General features: G+C 35.3%; 1 protein-coding gene across 2 annotated transcripts in view; it reads left to right on the forward strand.

Moving 5' to 3' along the window:
* MAP2K4 (mitogen-activated protein kinase kinase 4) overlaps positions 1 to 15,603 on the forward strand; it is a 117,627-nt gene that overhangs the window by 73,470 nt on the left and 28,554 nt on the right. For both annotated transcript variants that reach the window (XM_039476441.2, XM_039476442.2), the window contains one exon: positions 1,934 to 2,053. In XM_039476441.2, coding sequence (XP_039332375.1) covers positions 1,934 to 2,053 — 120 coding nt within the window. The remainder of the gene's footprint in view (positions 1 to 1,933; positions 2,054 to 15,603) is intronic.

Below are 15,603 nucleotides of genomic sequence, written 5' to 3' on the forward strand. Positions count from 1 at the left end.
AAAAAAAAACATTTTTTAACACCTTGTAACAGTGAAAGTACTTTAACTAGTAGGTGGAAATCTTCCCCCAACCAAAGGGTTATTTGATATGTAACCAAAGGGTTATTGGATTTTTCTTCCCTGCTTGTCTCTAATTAATAACTCTTTATTTTAAATTTAGATATACAGGATTATTAAGATTCCTTTATAAATACTTACCTGAATTGGCATTTTCACAGCCACACTTCTAGAGTTTTTCTTTTTTAAAGGTATAAATGTAGCCAAAATATTAACAAAAATTATCAAATCATGCTGTGAACAAATTCACATCACATCTCTGGGCTATTTTGGCTTTTTAAAAATATCATTTCTGAGCAAACATGCTGAAGTCGATTTAAAAGTAAAATTAGTAATCCGTAAACTATGAAAATAGCAAAATGAGAAAGGGAAACTTTCCTTAACATTAACAGAACTAGTGTTACTTTGTTTCCATTTTTCATTCTTATTTTAGTCCTTGTTTATCTGAGCATTGATATTTAATATAAAAGTTACAGGTAAATCTGCATATATAACATAGATGCCAGTTAATAAATTTTATTTGCTTATAAAATACTGTAGCTAGCAAGCTGTACATTTTAAGTAGCAAAGTTAAATTTGTTTGGAATCTACGGAATTTCTCAAAAACGAAACTGAGAGAACCTACTTCTATTCCTTAAAAAACTGCTTCTTCTCATGTCACATGAAATACATCTTTTGTATCTCTTTGTGCCTCTGGCTTCTTTTCTGTAAAATGGGCTCAAGAATTTAATTGACTGCCTTCATCCCTTTCAAGAACATTGACAGATACCTCGAAGTCTTTGGAAGACAAAATGCCACCTTGTGTATTTTTTGATACTAACTTGCCTTGTAGGTATGTACTATGTATTGTACACAGTGGCGTGGTGTGATACTGTGAACTTTTTTTTATGAGAACAGAAGTTGTTTGCATGCTTTGATGTTAAACTATAATTTCATTATTAATGTTTTATAATTTCTGAACATGATTCTCTCCTCTGTCTCCAGTGCAGTGGGCATTGTCCCTCCAAATACCTCTGTGTTCTATGCTGTTCTTGAATAAGAGGTGGGAGGTGGGGTACTTAATGTTTTCTGGCATTCTCTTAGAAATGTGCAAAAAATTGTTGTACACCTTGGTTAGGAATATATCCCTGGTACAGCTTGGTTAGGAATATATGGAGGAGGGCTTTGTTAGTTTAGGAATAGACAAAAGAGTCCTCTGTTTTCTCATTTTTAGGTTTTCTTCCACAGGTTTATGCTGCCCTGCATTTTGTTTTTAGTGTATAGAAAGTACAGTTAAAGGACAGAGTCCCAGTCTGGGATTTTGGGGACCCGGATTCTTGTCTGTGCACTGCTTCTGTACTAGTATTCACTTTATCCAGTTCTGGACTATTTCCCATCTTTGTGAATGAGGACATTGTGGTATGGTGATGCTAGTGAGTGAAGAGGGATGTTCTTGCATTGAATGCCTAGACTCCATACCATTTTGAAATGGTGATTAAAAGTATGTATAAAGCTACCTATAATTATTCATATGAAACTGTTACAACTCATTATCATTTTCTCTATATTTGCATTTGGAGGTTAATTTTTCCTGCCTAAGAACTTTGTTGTGTAACTCCCAACATTATTAGTAAATGCTTGTGGTTAAATTGCCCTGTCTCCTTTAAAGGATTTCTAAGTGCTGTTTGTTAAACTTTCTGTGGTAAAAATTATTCTTGTAAAGCATAAGAAAAGATGATAATTTTCATATCTAGTTAATATTTGTCAAGTTTACTTGGTAATTTTTAGTCTTGTGGTAGAGGTTTTTCTCCACCACAAGACTAAAAATTATTATTATTTTTTGACAAAATTATTATTATTATTATTATTTTTGACATCTTTTGTCATTCTTTTCCAGAGAATTCGGTCAACAGTGGATGAAAAAGAACAAAAACAACTTCTTATGGATTTGGACGTAGTAATGCGGAGTAGCGATTGCCCATACATTGTTCAGTTTTATGGTGCACTCTTCAGAGAGGTAGGAATAAACTGGGTTTTAGCTGATGAATGAGTATCTAATTGGTTCAGATGACGATGGCAGGATTAGATTCTAATCTTAAATGCCATACGTTAGTCATAAGTTAATATCTCTGTATCTTAGTATGTAACCATGATAATCTACACAGTAACTTCTGATGCTCTTTTCGAGGTAGTGGGTAAGGGGTGAATCACATATATTTTGTGTGTGTGTGTGTGTGTGTGTGTGTATTTTAGTATTTGTGGCTATCATTTGTAAATCTCATATTTCCTTTTTTTATTTACAAATATTTTCTTTAAGAACCTGCCAAATCAACTGACTTCTAAATATCAGTGCTTTTGCTGTAGGTTTAGATTTTCATTGGGCCTTCAGCAGTGCCTCCCCCAACTTTGCTTTTTTAAATTTACTCATCTGTCATCAAGTGTATGTCTGCATTTAGTATAAACCTTTGTCTGTCTCTGCCCATAATCCTGAAGTATACCCAACAGACATGGAAATTAGCAGTTACAATAGAAATTATTTTTTTCTGATTCTCTTATCCAGATTTTTGTGTAGAAACTAAAGCTCTAATTTCTTGGTCTTATAACCATGTTTCTTCTTTTGGCCTCTGGTTATTCTGTATCCTAACTTGGATTATCATTTCTGCCTCCAGCTGTCAGTCCACTTACTCATTTCCGGTCATGCAGCTGCCTGTAGTGTGGAATTGAGTTTGGGCTAGGAGCAGAGCTGGAGCTGTAAATGAGTCAGTGCATTATGGTATCCTAGACTATCATCAAAAATTGTGATACTTAGTTGAGTAGGACTTGAACTGAACTGCTAAGCATTGCAAATACTCTTTAAAAAAATACCTTTCTCATTTTGAAAATGTTAGGATGAATAGCTGGGTTATAATAAACTGGTAAGAAAAAGCCTCCCACTCCTCTCTTCTTTTTGGGATGGGATCATAGAGTGTAGCCTTGGGGTTTTTGCTGTTAATGGCTTTAAAATGAATACATTTTTTTTTTTTGAGGCGGAGTTTCGCTCTCGTTACCCAGGCTGGAGTGCAATGGCGTGATCTCGGCTCATCGCAACCTCTGCCTCCTGGGTTCAGGCAATTCTCCTGCCTCAGCCTCCTGAGTAGCTGGGATTACAGGCACGTGCCACCATGCCCAGCTAATTTTTTTTTGTATTTTTAGTAGAGACGGGGTTTCACCATGTTGACCAGGATGGTCTCGATCTCTTGACCTCGTGATCCACCCACCTCGGCCTCCCAAAGTGCTGGGATTATAGGCGTGAGCCACCGTGCCCGGCCATGAATAGATATTTTTAAACAGGGTTGAATGTGGTACTGAATAGAAATATATGAAATCTTATAATTGGAAAATATGTTAGAGGTTAGTTAATTCTAAACCTAATTCTGAAATTTTTATTTGTTTTTCTGTGCACTTAACTAGGTAACTAGTAACAATGCATTCTACTTCATGACAGAGCCCATTTCTTTGTTGAGTCACTAATTGTTAATTCTGGACTCATGTAGTTTCTTTTTATTCCTGTCTTGGTACTTTTTATTCATTTTTATGACCAGATATACTGAATTTATTAATTTTCTTCCATCATTTCACATCAGCATTATATTAAATCAGTATACAGTCATATATTCATGTGTATGACTATATCTTGGACCTAAATATTACATAATATTATTCTAAATGTTTGGGACTTTCTTCATGTTGCACAAGAATCTTTCCATCTCCTCCTCTGCCTATTCCCAAACTGTGAACTTTTCTTCACAATCATTAAATCATCACACTGTATGCAGAACAATAGTTAATTAGGGATTGAACTAGGTTTTCTCTCCTAACCAGATTCTCTGATCAGCTTTTTCATTGCTGTATTCATTTTCGCTATAGACTTTCCCCAGCTCTATCTGAACCCTAAATCGCCTCCATAGTGCTGGAATATACCAATTTATTTCACTTGTTCACTTATTTAGTCATTCATTTAAGTACCGTTTACATACCTAGCCTTGGGCTAGATAGTGTGCTAGTCTGATTGTATGAAAAGAAAGCCGAGTAAGTCATATCCATGATTGATAAAAGTGTGGAAACAAAGCACAGAAGCTTAGAGTAGTACCTGAACAATATTCTGATGGTTTTCTTATGGACAGCTGAGTAAATTTGATTTTATGTCTCGGAAAAGTTGAAGGGAGTTGGCATATGCAGCTGTAAACACTGACATCTGTTGAATGCTTTACAGTTTTCACATATATTGTCTTCCCATATATGCTTTATAGTTTTCACATATATTGTAATCTTTGGGATTTGGTGGTATTATCCCCTATTTCCAGATAGGGAAATGAAATTTAGTGTTTTTGACAAAAGTTACATAGCCAACAAGTGGCAGAGATGGGATTCCAGAGACAGAAATCTCACTGTTCTTTCTGTTTTATTAGAAGTGGCCCAGAGATGAAGATATATATGCTTTTTAAATAAGAATTTTGATATAAGATGTATGATAAGATGAAGGTTACTTCACACTAAGATGAGATGAAGGAACTACACAGTTAGGTTGTAGAAAAACACAAAATGCCTAAGTAGATGAAACACGAGCTTTCCCCCCAAATTAGAATGGAATCTGTAATAGGTACTTTCTCAATAATAAAAGATTAAATTTTAAAAAAGCAGAAAGTAGGGCTGGGCATGGTGACTCACACCTGTAATCCCAGCACTTGGGGAGGCCAAGGCAGGCGGATCACAAGAAGAGGAGTTAGAGAGCGGCCTAGCCAGCATGGTGAAACTGTGTTTCTACTGAAAATACAAAAAATTAGCTGGGCATGGTGGTGTGTACTTGTAGTCCCAGCTACTTGGGAGGTTGAGGCAGGAGAATTGCTTGAACCCAGCAGGCGGAGGTTGCAGTGAGCTGAGATCGAGCCACTGCACTCCAGCTTGGGCAACAGAGCAAGACTCCGTCTCAAAAAGAAAAAAAGCAGAAAGTACAACTTTTACAATAGTGAAAGTGTTACTTTTATTATTTACCTTTAATGAGTGAATAGTAAAAGTGTATTTCCCGAAGTTACAAAGGGTTAAAAATACTAAAATAATGAACAGACTTAGTAAGAGTTTAAAGAAACGTTTTTCTTTTGCAGTAGATAATTTACATGCATCTTTTTTTGGTAACGTGACCTTCAGTTCCAGTAATAGAACACAAAATCTGAATTCATGAAAGGAAATGATAGAAATGAATGTACATAGTCAGGACTTTTTACTTTACCTTACCATCATTGTGTATGAGAGAGAGTGCTTTCAATTCCTGTTATTGTGAGACACCCTCCAGGGATTCATTTCACCTAATTTGTACAACCACTAGACTTCAGCTCATGTTTTGGTTCAGTCAGCCATCCATCAAGGAGCTTCTGAGATGTTATTTTTCTTATTCTTGCAGCTACTATATATTTATTTAAATTTAAATGTTATTTAAATTTAAGGGGTACAAGTGCAACTTTGTTACATGGATATGTTGAGTAGTGGTGCAGTGTGGGTTTTTAGTGTATCCATCACGCGAACAATATACATTGTACCCATCAAGCAATTTTTCATCATCCACCTTCTCAACTCCTCCCACCCTTCTATGTCTCCAGGATCTCCAGTTCTGTACTGTGTCCATGTGTGTACATGATTTAGCTCCCACTTATAAGCAAGAGCATGCACTATTTATCTTTCTGTTTGTGAGCTGTTTCACTAAAGATAATGGCCTTCAGTGTATCTGTGTTGCTATAAAAAATAATTTTTTTAAAGGCTGAATAGTATTCTGTTTTGCATATATGCCATGTTTTTAAAAATGTGGACATTTAGGTTGATTCCATGACTTTGTTATTATACATAGTGCTGCAGTAAGCATAACAGTGCAGGTTATCTTTTTGATATAATGATTTATTTTTATTTGGGTAGATACCCAGTAGTAGGATTGCTAGATCAAATGGTAGTTCCACTACTTAGAGCAGGCGTCCCCAAACTGTGGGCCGCATGCGGCCCCCTGAGGCCATTTATCCATGCCCCCCCTCCCCCCTGCCTCACTTCAGGAAGGGGGGCACCTCTTTCATTGGTGGTCAGTGAGAGGAGGACAGTATGTGGCAGCCCTCCAGCGGTATGAGGGACAGTGAACTGGCCCCCTGTTTAAAAAGTTTGGGGACACCTGACTTAGAGATTATCTTGCTGTTGGGTAGTATTGAGCATCTGAAAGTTCTGTAACTTATTCAGAGCAGTGAATAATACTTAATATTGAAGTTAGTAACTTCTTTATTGCCATTGTCTTCAACCATGCATACTTCTTCCTAGGATGGAACTGGACTCAAAAGTCCAAAGTACAGCTTGGATTTGGTTTAGATAAGTTACTAGATCGCTCAATTGCACAGGTTTCTAAAAGTCATTTTTCAGGGTTTGTAGGTAGGTGGGAAAAGAGCTTGATAATAGTAGAATAATGGAAGTAACTTTTAGCCTATATTTTACAAAAAAGACCTACCACTTAATCTTAACAATACTGAAACTTAGTATCACTTAAAAATCCTTTCTTTCACTTAAAAATCCTTTGCTTATGAAATAACTATTGCTAGCACACTATACATTTTAAGTAGCAAAATTAAATTTGTATGGAATATATGAAATTCCTCAAAAATGAAACTAATGTCTTCTAATATATGAAACTTGAGAATTTCATAGCAGGTAAACTCTTATTTTAAACCTCTTTGGAGGTTGGGAAATAAATTCTAGTTGAGAAAGCACTGTTCTTAGTAACTTGTAAATGTAGAAATTCATCTGACTATAGAGGCAGTGATGCTGGCTGAAGTGAGCCTTTTCTATCCTGACTTCCCCTTTTCTGTCCTTATGTCCCCCCCCTTCTCCTGTCCCTTTTATTTCTCCATGCAAGTTTTAAATGCAGCTTATGGAGGTAAAATTGACTGATAAACTTCCCATATGTAAAATGTACAGTTTGATATGCTTGAATAAATGTATATACCTGTAGAATTATCACCAAAATCAAGATAATGAATGTACCCATCAGTCACGAGTTTCCTTCTGCCACATAGGTAATACCTGCCACCTCTCTGTTGTCCCCATCCTCAGATAAGCACTGATCTGCTTTATGCCACTATAGATTTATTTGTATTTTCTAGATTTTTATATAAATGAAATCTTACAGTGTATACTTTTCAGTTTGTTGTCTTTCACTCGATATAATTGTTTTTGCATTTATCAGTAGTTTATTTCTTTTAATTGCCAAGTACTATCTGTGATGTTACATTGTGCAGATATATCAGTTTGTTACTCATTTACCTGTTGATGGCCATTTGGATCGTTTTCCGTTTTTGTCTATTACAAATAAAGTTGCTTTGAGCATTTATGTCTAATTGTATAGACAAGCTTTTATTTTTCTGGGGTAATTACATGGGGGTGGAATAGCTAGATCATACTGTAGGTGTGTGTTTAACTTTTTAAAAAATGTGCAAGCCTTTTTCTAAGGTAGTTATATCATTTTATACTTTTGCCAGTAGCATTTGAGAGTTCTGTTTCTTCCATGTCTTTTTTTTTTTTTTTTTGAGATGGAGTCTCGCTCTTGTTGCCCAGGTTGGAGTGCAATGGTGTGATCTCAGCTCACTGCAACCTCTGCCTCCCAGGTTGAAGTGATTCTCCTTCCTCAGCCTCCTGAGTAGCTGGGATTACAGGCATGCGCCACCACACCCAGCTAATTTTTTGTATTTTTAGTAGAGATGGGATTTCTCCATGTTGGTCAGGCTGGTCTCAAACTCCCGACCTCAGATGATCCACCCACCTTGGCCTCCCAAAGTGCTGGGATTACAGGTGAGCCACCACGCCCAGCCTCTTCCATGTCTTTTCTAACACTTAGTATGATCTTTTGTGTTAATCTTTAGCCATTCTAGTAAATGTGTGGTGCAGTCTCTGTATTTTTAATCTGTAAGTTTTTAATGACTTACAGTGTTGAATGTCTTTTCATGTGCTTCTTTACCAACTTTATATCTTCTTTGATGAAGTTAGTTAATATCTGTTCTACATTTTTATTTAAATTGGGATATTTATTACTCAGTTTTGAGAAGTTTTAAAAAATATGTTTTGAATACAAGTTTATCATCAAACCTACAATTTGCAGATACTATCTTCTATCTGTGCTTATTTTGTTATATTTTTAACAGTGTTTTTGGAGAGCAAAAGTTTTTAATGTTGATATAGGCCAATTTTTAAATTCATGTATTGTGCTTTTGATGTTGTTTATAAGAGCTCTTGTCTAACTCTCTTACGTTTTCTCCTAGCAGTTTTATAGTTTTAGGTATCACATACTTATCATCCATTTGGAGTTAGTTTTTATATATATTGAGAGTTATTTATTGATGATTTTTTTTTTTTGCATATGGATATCCTTTGCCCCTTTATCAGATATCAGTTGTCCATAGAGAGGTGGGTCTATTTCTGGACTATCTGCTCTGTTCCGTTCATCTGTTTTCTGTCTTTACACTAATCTCACATGGTTTTGGACTACTACAGCTTAATAGAAAGTCTTCAGATTTAAGAGTGTTGATCCTTAAACTTTGTTCTTTTAAAAGTTGTTTTGGCTGTTTCATATCCTCCATTTTCATGTGGATTTTAGAATCCACTTGTCAATTTCTACTAAAAAAAGATGCAAACAGGCCGGGCGCGGTGGCTCAAGCCTGTAATCCCAGCACTTTGGGAGGCCGAGGCGGGTGGATCACGAGGTCAAGAGATCGAGACCAGCCTGGTCAACATGGTGAAACCCTGTCTCTACTAAAAATACAAAAAATTAGCTGGGCATGGTGGCGTGTGCCTGTAATCCCAGCTACTCAGGAGGCTGAGGCAGGAGAATTGCCTGAACCCAGGAGGCGGAGGTTGCGGTGAGCCGAGATCGCGCATTGCACTCCAGCCTGGGTAACAAGAGCAAAACTCCGTCTCAAAAAAAAAAAAAAAAAAGATGCAAACAGCAACAACAAAAAACAGCCTGCTGGGATTTTTGATTGGGATTTTGCTAAATTTGTATGTCTACTGGGGAAACATTGATACCTTACAATAATAAGTCTATTGACCCTTTAATGTGGCATCTCACTCCATTATTTTACATCTTTAATTTTTCTCAGCAATATTTTATAGTTTCACTGTGTAACTCTTTCATGTTCTTACTAGAGTTGCCTTTAAGTGTTTAGTATTTTTAATGCTATAATATATATTTTTAAATTTAATTTTCTCTTGTGACTAATATGCAGAAATATCATTTGATTTTTTTATATTGATCTTGTGTGCAGCAACCTTGTTAAACATATATTCTAGTAGCTTTTTCAGGTTCTTTCAGATTTACTACATAGATAATCATTTTGTCTGTTAATAAAGAGAGTTACTTCCTTCTTTCTCAATTAGTGCCTTTATCTCTTTTTGTCTTGCCTTATTGCACTGGCTAGAACCTTCAGTATGCTGTTGAATAGATGCGGTGAGAGTAGGCATCCTTGTTTTCTCTTTTCTGATTTTAGAAGAAAAGCATTCATGTTTTCATCATTAAATATAATATTAGCTATGGGCTTTTGATTTTTTTTTTTGTAATTGGTTGAGAAAGTTTCCTTTTACTCCTAGTTTGCTGAGAGATTTTGTCAGGAATGGATGTTAGATTTTTGTCATATTCTTTTTCCACATCTTTGATGTGTTTTTGAGATACATGATTTGTTTATTGTTTTAATAATGGTAAGTTATATGGATTGATAACAGATATTAAACATAACATTTATTTCTGGGAGCAATCCACTTGGTTATGACTTTTTTTTTTTTTTTTTTGGTCTATCATTGGATTCAGTTTGCTAAATTACTAAAATTTAGATAATTTGCTAAAATTCATTAAAAATTTTTGTATCTTTAAGATGCATTGATGTATGGTTTTCTTATTTCTCTCTGACTTGTATCAGTGTAATGCTAGCTTCATAGGATGAGTTGGGAAATATTTCCTCTTCCTGAATTTTCTAGAAGAATTTATATAGAATTGGTATTATTTCTTCTGTAAATATTTGATAGAATTTACCAATGAAGCCACTTGAACTTGGAGATTTCTTTGTGAGAAGATTTTTGACTGAGTATCCAATTTCTTTCAAAGATAGAGTTCTGTTCAAGTTATGTGTTTCTTGTTGAGTGATCTTTGGTATTTGTTTCTTTCAAGAAATGTATCCCTTTTATCTAAATTATCAAACTTACTGGAATAAAATTATTCATAATATTCCTTTTCTATTAATATTGGTAGAGTCTGTAGTGTATTACTTTTGTCTTCCCTGTCCCTCCTTCCCTCCCTCCTACTTGTTTCTGATACTGGTAATTTATGTCTTTTTTTCTTCCCAATTAGTCCAGCTAGAGGTTTATCAATTTTACTAACCATCTGTATGAACCAGCTAGCTCTCAGTTAAATGATTTTCTTATCTTTCTCTCTCTCTCTTTTTTTAAAAGAGTTAGGGTCTAGCTCTGTGACCCAGGCTGGAGTACAGTGGCGTCATCCTAGCTCAACACAACCTTGAATTCTTGGGCTCTAGGGATCTTCCCACATCAGACTCCTGAGTAGCTGGGACTATAGGCATGCACTACCACCACCTGGCTAATTAAATTATTATTTTTATGTGTATTTAGTTGGGGTCTTGCTTTGTTGCCTAGGCTAGTCTCAAACTCCTGGCCTCAAGCCATCCTCCCACCTTGGCCCCCTAAATCACTGGAATTACAGGCATGAGCCATTGCACCCGGCCTTAGTTATATGATTATCTGTGTTGCTTTTCTGTTATTATTTTTTGATGGGGGGGTCATTCTGATTGTGGTTCCTTCCTTTATTTATTTATTTATTATTTATTTTACTTTAGGTGCATACTGTATTTGGCATTTCTCCCCATGCTATCCCTTCCCACCCTCCTCTCCCTCCCCACCTCTTGCTGTCTCTCCCCTACCCCACCTCAACTGTCCCCAGTGGGTGATGCTCCTCTCCTGAGTCCACATGTTCTCGTTGTTCAACACCCACCTATGAGTGAGAAGATATGGTGTTTGGCTTTCTGTTCTTGTGTCAGTTTGCTGAGAATGATGGTTTCCAGATTCATCCAAGTCCCTACAAAGGACATGAACTCATCGTTTTTCATGGCTGTGTAGTATTATATGTGCCACATTTTCTTTTTGCTTAATTTGCTTTTCTTTTGTTTCTTAAGGTGGTCCATGCTCTTTTTATACTGTGAAACATTTTAAACATAGACTAAATTACAGAAGAGAAACAACTACCCAAATCTTATATTGGCATATTTATTCTTTATCTGTCTTTAAATATTATAAATACAATTAAAGCCCTGATCACATTTCCGTTTACAGATCTAAACACTACCCTGAATGTTTCCTTCAATTTGTTTGCTTGTTTAGGTTTTCCACACGTGCATTTCCCCCTACATTTTACGTTATATTGCTTTCTGTATTTTCAGTTTAAGTAAATGGAATCCTATGTGCATTCTCTATTGTACATTTTGTTTGGCATAGTTTTATTCAACATAGTTTTCAAGGTTTATGTAAATACAGATTTGTAATATATAGACTTAGTTAATTTATTTTAACTACTATGTAGTATTCTAATGATTAAATATACCCTATTTTATTTTATTTTTAGAAATCCTAATGTAGATTGCTTCTAATTTTTTATAATTATAAACAGTACAAAAATGACCAATTGTTTTGCATCTCTTCTTGACAATTTAGGTTACAGATTATTTAGCATATGTCCATGGAAATATAATTGCTATATATAATGATACAAATGTCTCCAACTTGAGTACTGACTTACATTTCCGCCAGAATTTCTGTATCAAGAATTGTATTTGATATTAGTTATTCCTGACTATTAGTAGTTTGCTTAGTTTATAGTTTCAATTGTTAGGGTTACCTCATGGTCGAGGTTGGCTCCTAGAGTTTAGCTATCATGTCGATACCAGCCTGGCCAACATGGTGAAATTCCGTCTCTACTAAAAATACAAAAATTAGCTGGGAATGGTGGTGCATGCCTGTAATAGCTACTCAAGAGGCTGAGGCAGGAGAATCACTTGAAACCGGGAGGTGGAGGTTGCAGTGAGCTGAGATCACACCACTGCACTGCAGCCTGGGTGACAGAGCGAGTCTCAAAAAAAAGAAAAGATATTTGGTGTCAGTCATTCCTGACTGTTGTAATAGCTAGCTTAGTTTATAGTTTCAGTTGTTAAGATTACTTCATGGTCCACATTGGCTCTAAGAGTTCAGCTATCATGTCCATGTGAAGGAAGAAAAAAACGGAAGAACTAAGAGGATTTTCCTGGAGTCATGAACCAATGGTTTTGTGTTGATACCGCTTTGGTTGCCTTGCTTTACATTTAAAGACTGGGAAATGTAGATTTGATCTAGGTACATTGTACAGAGGAAAGGGGGAATGTTTATTGAGTATGCCATCAGCATTTACTGTCACAGGTCTTTTTTTTCCTGGTCTGTACTAACATTTGATAATAAACATTTAATTTTTGACAGTTTGAAATGGTATCTCACTTTTAAAATTGCATTTCCTTGATTGGTGAGATACAGATTTTTTTGACACGTATTTAGGTTTTTAAAAAAATTGCCTTTGATGTTATTCTACTGTTTTGTTTTTTCCTAATTAATTTAGTGTAACTATTATTCAGGAATATAAAACAATCTATAATGCAAGTAATATTTGAATAATACCATTTAATTATAGCCAGCATCCAGTTGTTTAACAAGTATTCTTTGAGTCCTTGCTCTGGCACAGGTTACATTCTAGTAGGGAATATATATGACGATCATAATAAGTAAGTAAATTATACTTTATATTAGAGGATGGTGAGGGCTTCACAGAACAGAGCAGGGTAAGGGAATGCCTGGTGGGATGACTTGCACTTTATGTCAGTACAAATGCACTTTATATCAGTGGTATTGATCTTTTGATTCTTTACGTCTAAATAGATGTTTTTGTCTTATTTTTAAACTTTTGGTACGTTGTCCTTGTTTATACAGAGGTATTCATTATAATGGAGATAAATTTAACAGGTCTTATCTTTTGGGATTTGTTGTTTTTATGTGTGTTCCTGGGAAAAAAATTTTTCTGACATAAGAGTCATGGAGAACTCTTACAAAAAAGGTTTTAAATGTTTGCTTTTACAAAATCCATTTGGAAGTTTTTGCTTATATATTTGTCAATGATTTGATGCCAGAATTTAATTTTTTTCTATATGGAAGGCCAGTGGTCCCAGCAGCATTCATTGAATAATGCATTCTTTTGCCACGATTTGCTTTGTTACTTCTGTCATTTGTCAGACTTCTGTATCTGCATGAACTTTTGCATCTGTTTCTTTGGTGTATTTTATCTTTTATTTGTGATGGTTTTATAAAAAGTCTTTATATGGTAGGTCAGTATTTCTTTACAATTATCTAAGTTATTCTTGGCTCCACTTTATATAAGCTTTAGGGTCAGCTTGTTCAGGTTCTTGAATTCTTAGATTAATTTGGGAGAATTTGACATGCTTATGAGCTTCACATTTGTAATCATGGTCTGCCACTCTGTTCAGGTTATTGTTACGTCCTTTAGTAACATTTTATATTTGTTTTCATAAAGGTTCTGCCTATTTTATTATATACATTCCTTGGTGACGTAGTTGGTATCTTTATCGAGAATGACATCTTTTTTACTGTATTTTTAAATTGGTTATTATTAGTATATGTTATTGGTTATATGTGGATCTTTAGGAACTATTATGTTACCTTTGTAGTTCAGATTTTCATTATTCTCCAGCCTTTTTTTTTTTTTTTAAACCCAATAAACCCACATTTATTAACTTTTTCTGTATTTCAGACCTGTGGTCATATTGTTTTCCCCTTGAGCACGACAGTCATGCTGCTGTCACTACTTTTTCAGGCAGCTCACAGCATTTCATTTTTTTGAAATTGCATTTTAGGTTTTGGGGTACATGTGAAGAACATGCAAGATTGTTGCATAAGTACACACATGGCAGCATGATTTGCTGCCTTCCTCTCCTTCACCTATATCTGGCATTTCTCCCCATGCTCTCTCTCCCCAACTCCCCACCCCCTGCTGTCCCTCCCCTATTTCCCCCCGACAGACCCCAGAATTTCATTTTTTAAAACGCAGCTCATTGCTATTGTCTTCTTCTCTGTATGACCAAAAGGAACTGTCAGAGAGATAAGAAAGTTACATTAGGTTATGTTCCTTAAAAATTACAAAGACTTGTCGCTCTGGAGCTCATTGCTCTTTTCTCTCCCCGCTTCTCATCTTCAGTTCTCAGTTTACTTCTTACCTTTATTCTCCCACTCTCATATCCAGCTTTCTCTTTTGTTTGTCCATATTTCCCTTCCTTTCCCCTTCCATTTGGTAACGATAGTTTTTAGCACCTGCCACTCAGTTTAGTTTGTGCTTTGCCTATGTTAACTCATTTGATGTTTGTCACAGTCCACTGAGGATGGTGGGACAGTCTCATTTCATAGATGACATGAGGAGGCCCAAGCTTATGTAAGTAGAAAGTAGGAGAGCTTAGATAATATCGGGCCTTTCAGACTGCTAACATCTCTGTGTGTGTGTGTGTGTGTGTGTGTGTGTGTGTGTGTGTGTCTGTGTTTTCAATTTGCTGTATTATAGAGGTTGTTTCTATCTGCTATTTTTATAAGTGGATGAGGTAAATATTCGTCTCTAATGAAAATTTTTAGTAACTTTTAGACACTACCTGTTTAGGTAGTGTCTCTAAAATAAAGCTGTATCTGTTTTGGGTGGAGGGTGTTACTCGATCTTCCATGAGAGCCATTTTCACAGTGCACTCTAAAGAAAAAGAGGTTTACAGAGAGAAGAAAGATTAAATGCAGAAAATGTAAAAGTTCACCATGTCAGATATGCTTTACAAAAACATATTATGTATAGCCATTTAGCTACATGATTGTTCTAGAAAGTGGTCCTGTTGTAAGAGTGCATTGTAAACGTTGATGGAAGAAAAGCATTAGGGACACTGGATTCTGTTCATGGGTAGTGTATTTTTCTGGACAAGTAATTTTACTTTTAATAAGCATTAATCTCTTAGATAATCCAAGGATAGGATGGATTATATAATTATTATATAATTGAAGAATAGGAGATTAGTGGGTAGAAAATCTTTGATGATAACAGCTGTCTTTATAAGTAACAACACAGGACTATTTAAGATAATTTTTAAAAAATTATTTTGATAGTATTTTCGCTTTTGTAAGGTGCTTTGTAGTTCTTGTTCATCTGTGTATTCTATACTTTTACAGCTATAATCATGGTATTTGCTTATAGTCTTTATTTTTTCACGACTCACGCATACTTCTCATGAACTGTACTGTTTCCAAAAAAAATTGATTTTAGATAATCTCTTTAATATTATACTATTCCCTTTTATAAGATAGTTTATCAGTTTCTAGTTTTGTTTTTTCTTTTTGTAATTTATGAAATAGTTGCTTAAGTTACATTCCCAGTCATAGGATGATTCT

This window comes from Saimiri boliviensis, chromosome 17 (assembly GCF_048565385.1).
Source record: "Saimiri boliviensis isolate mSaiBol1 chromosome 17, mSaiBol1.pri, whole genome shotgun sequence".
Lineage (NCBI taxonomy): Eukaryota > Metazoa > Chordata > Mammalia > Primates > Cebidae > Saimiri > Saimiri boliviensis.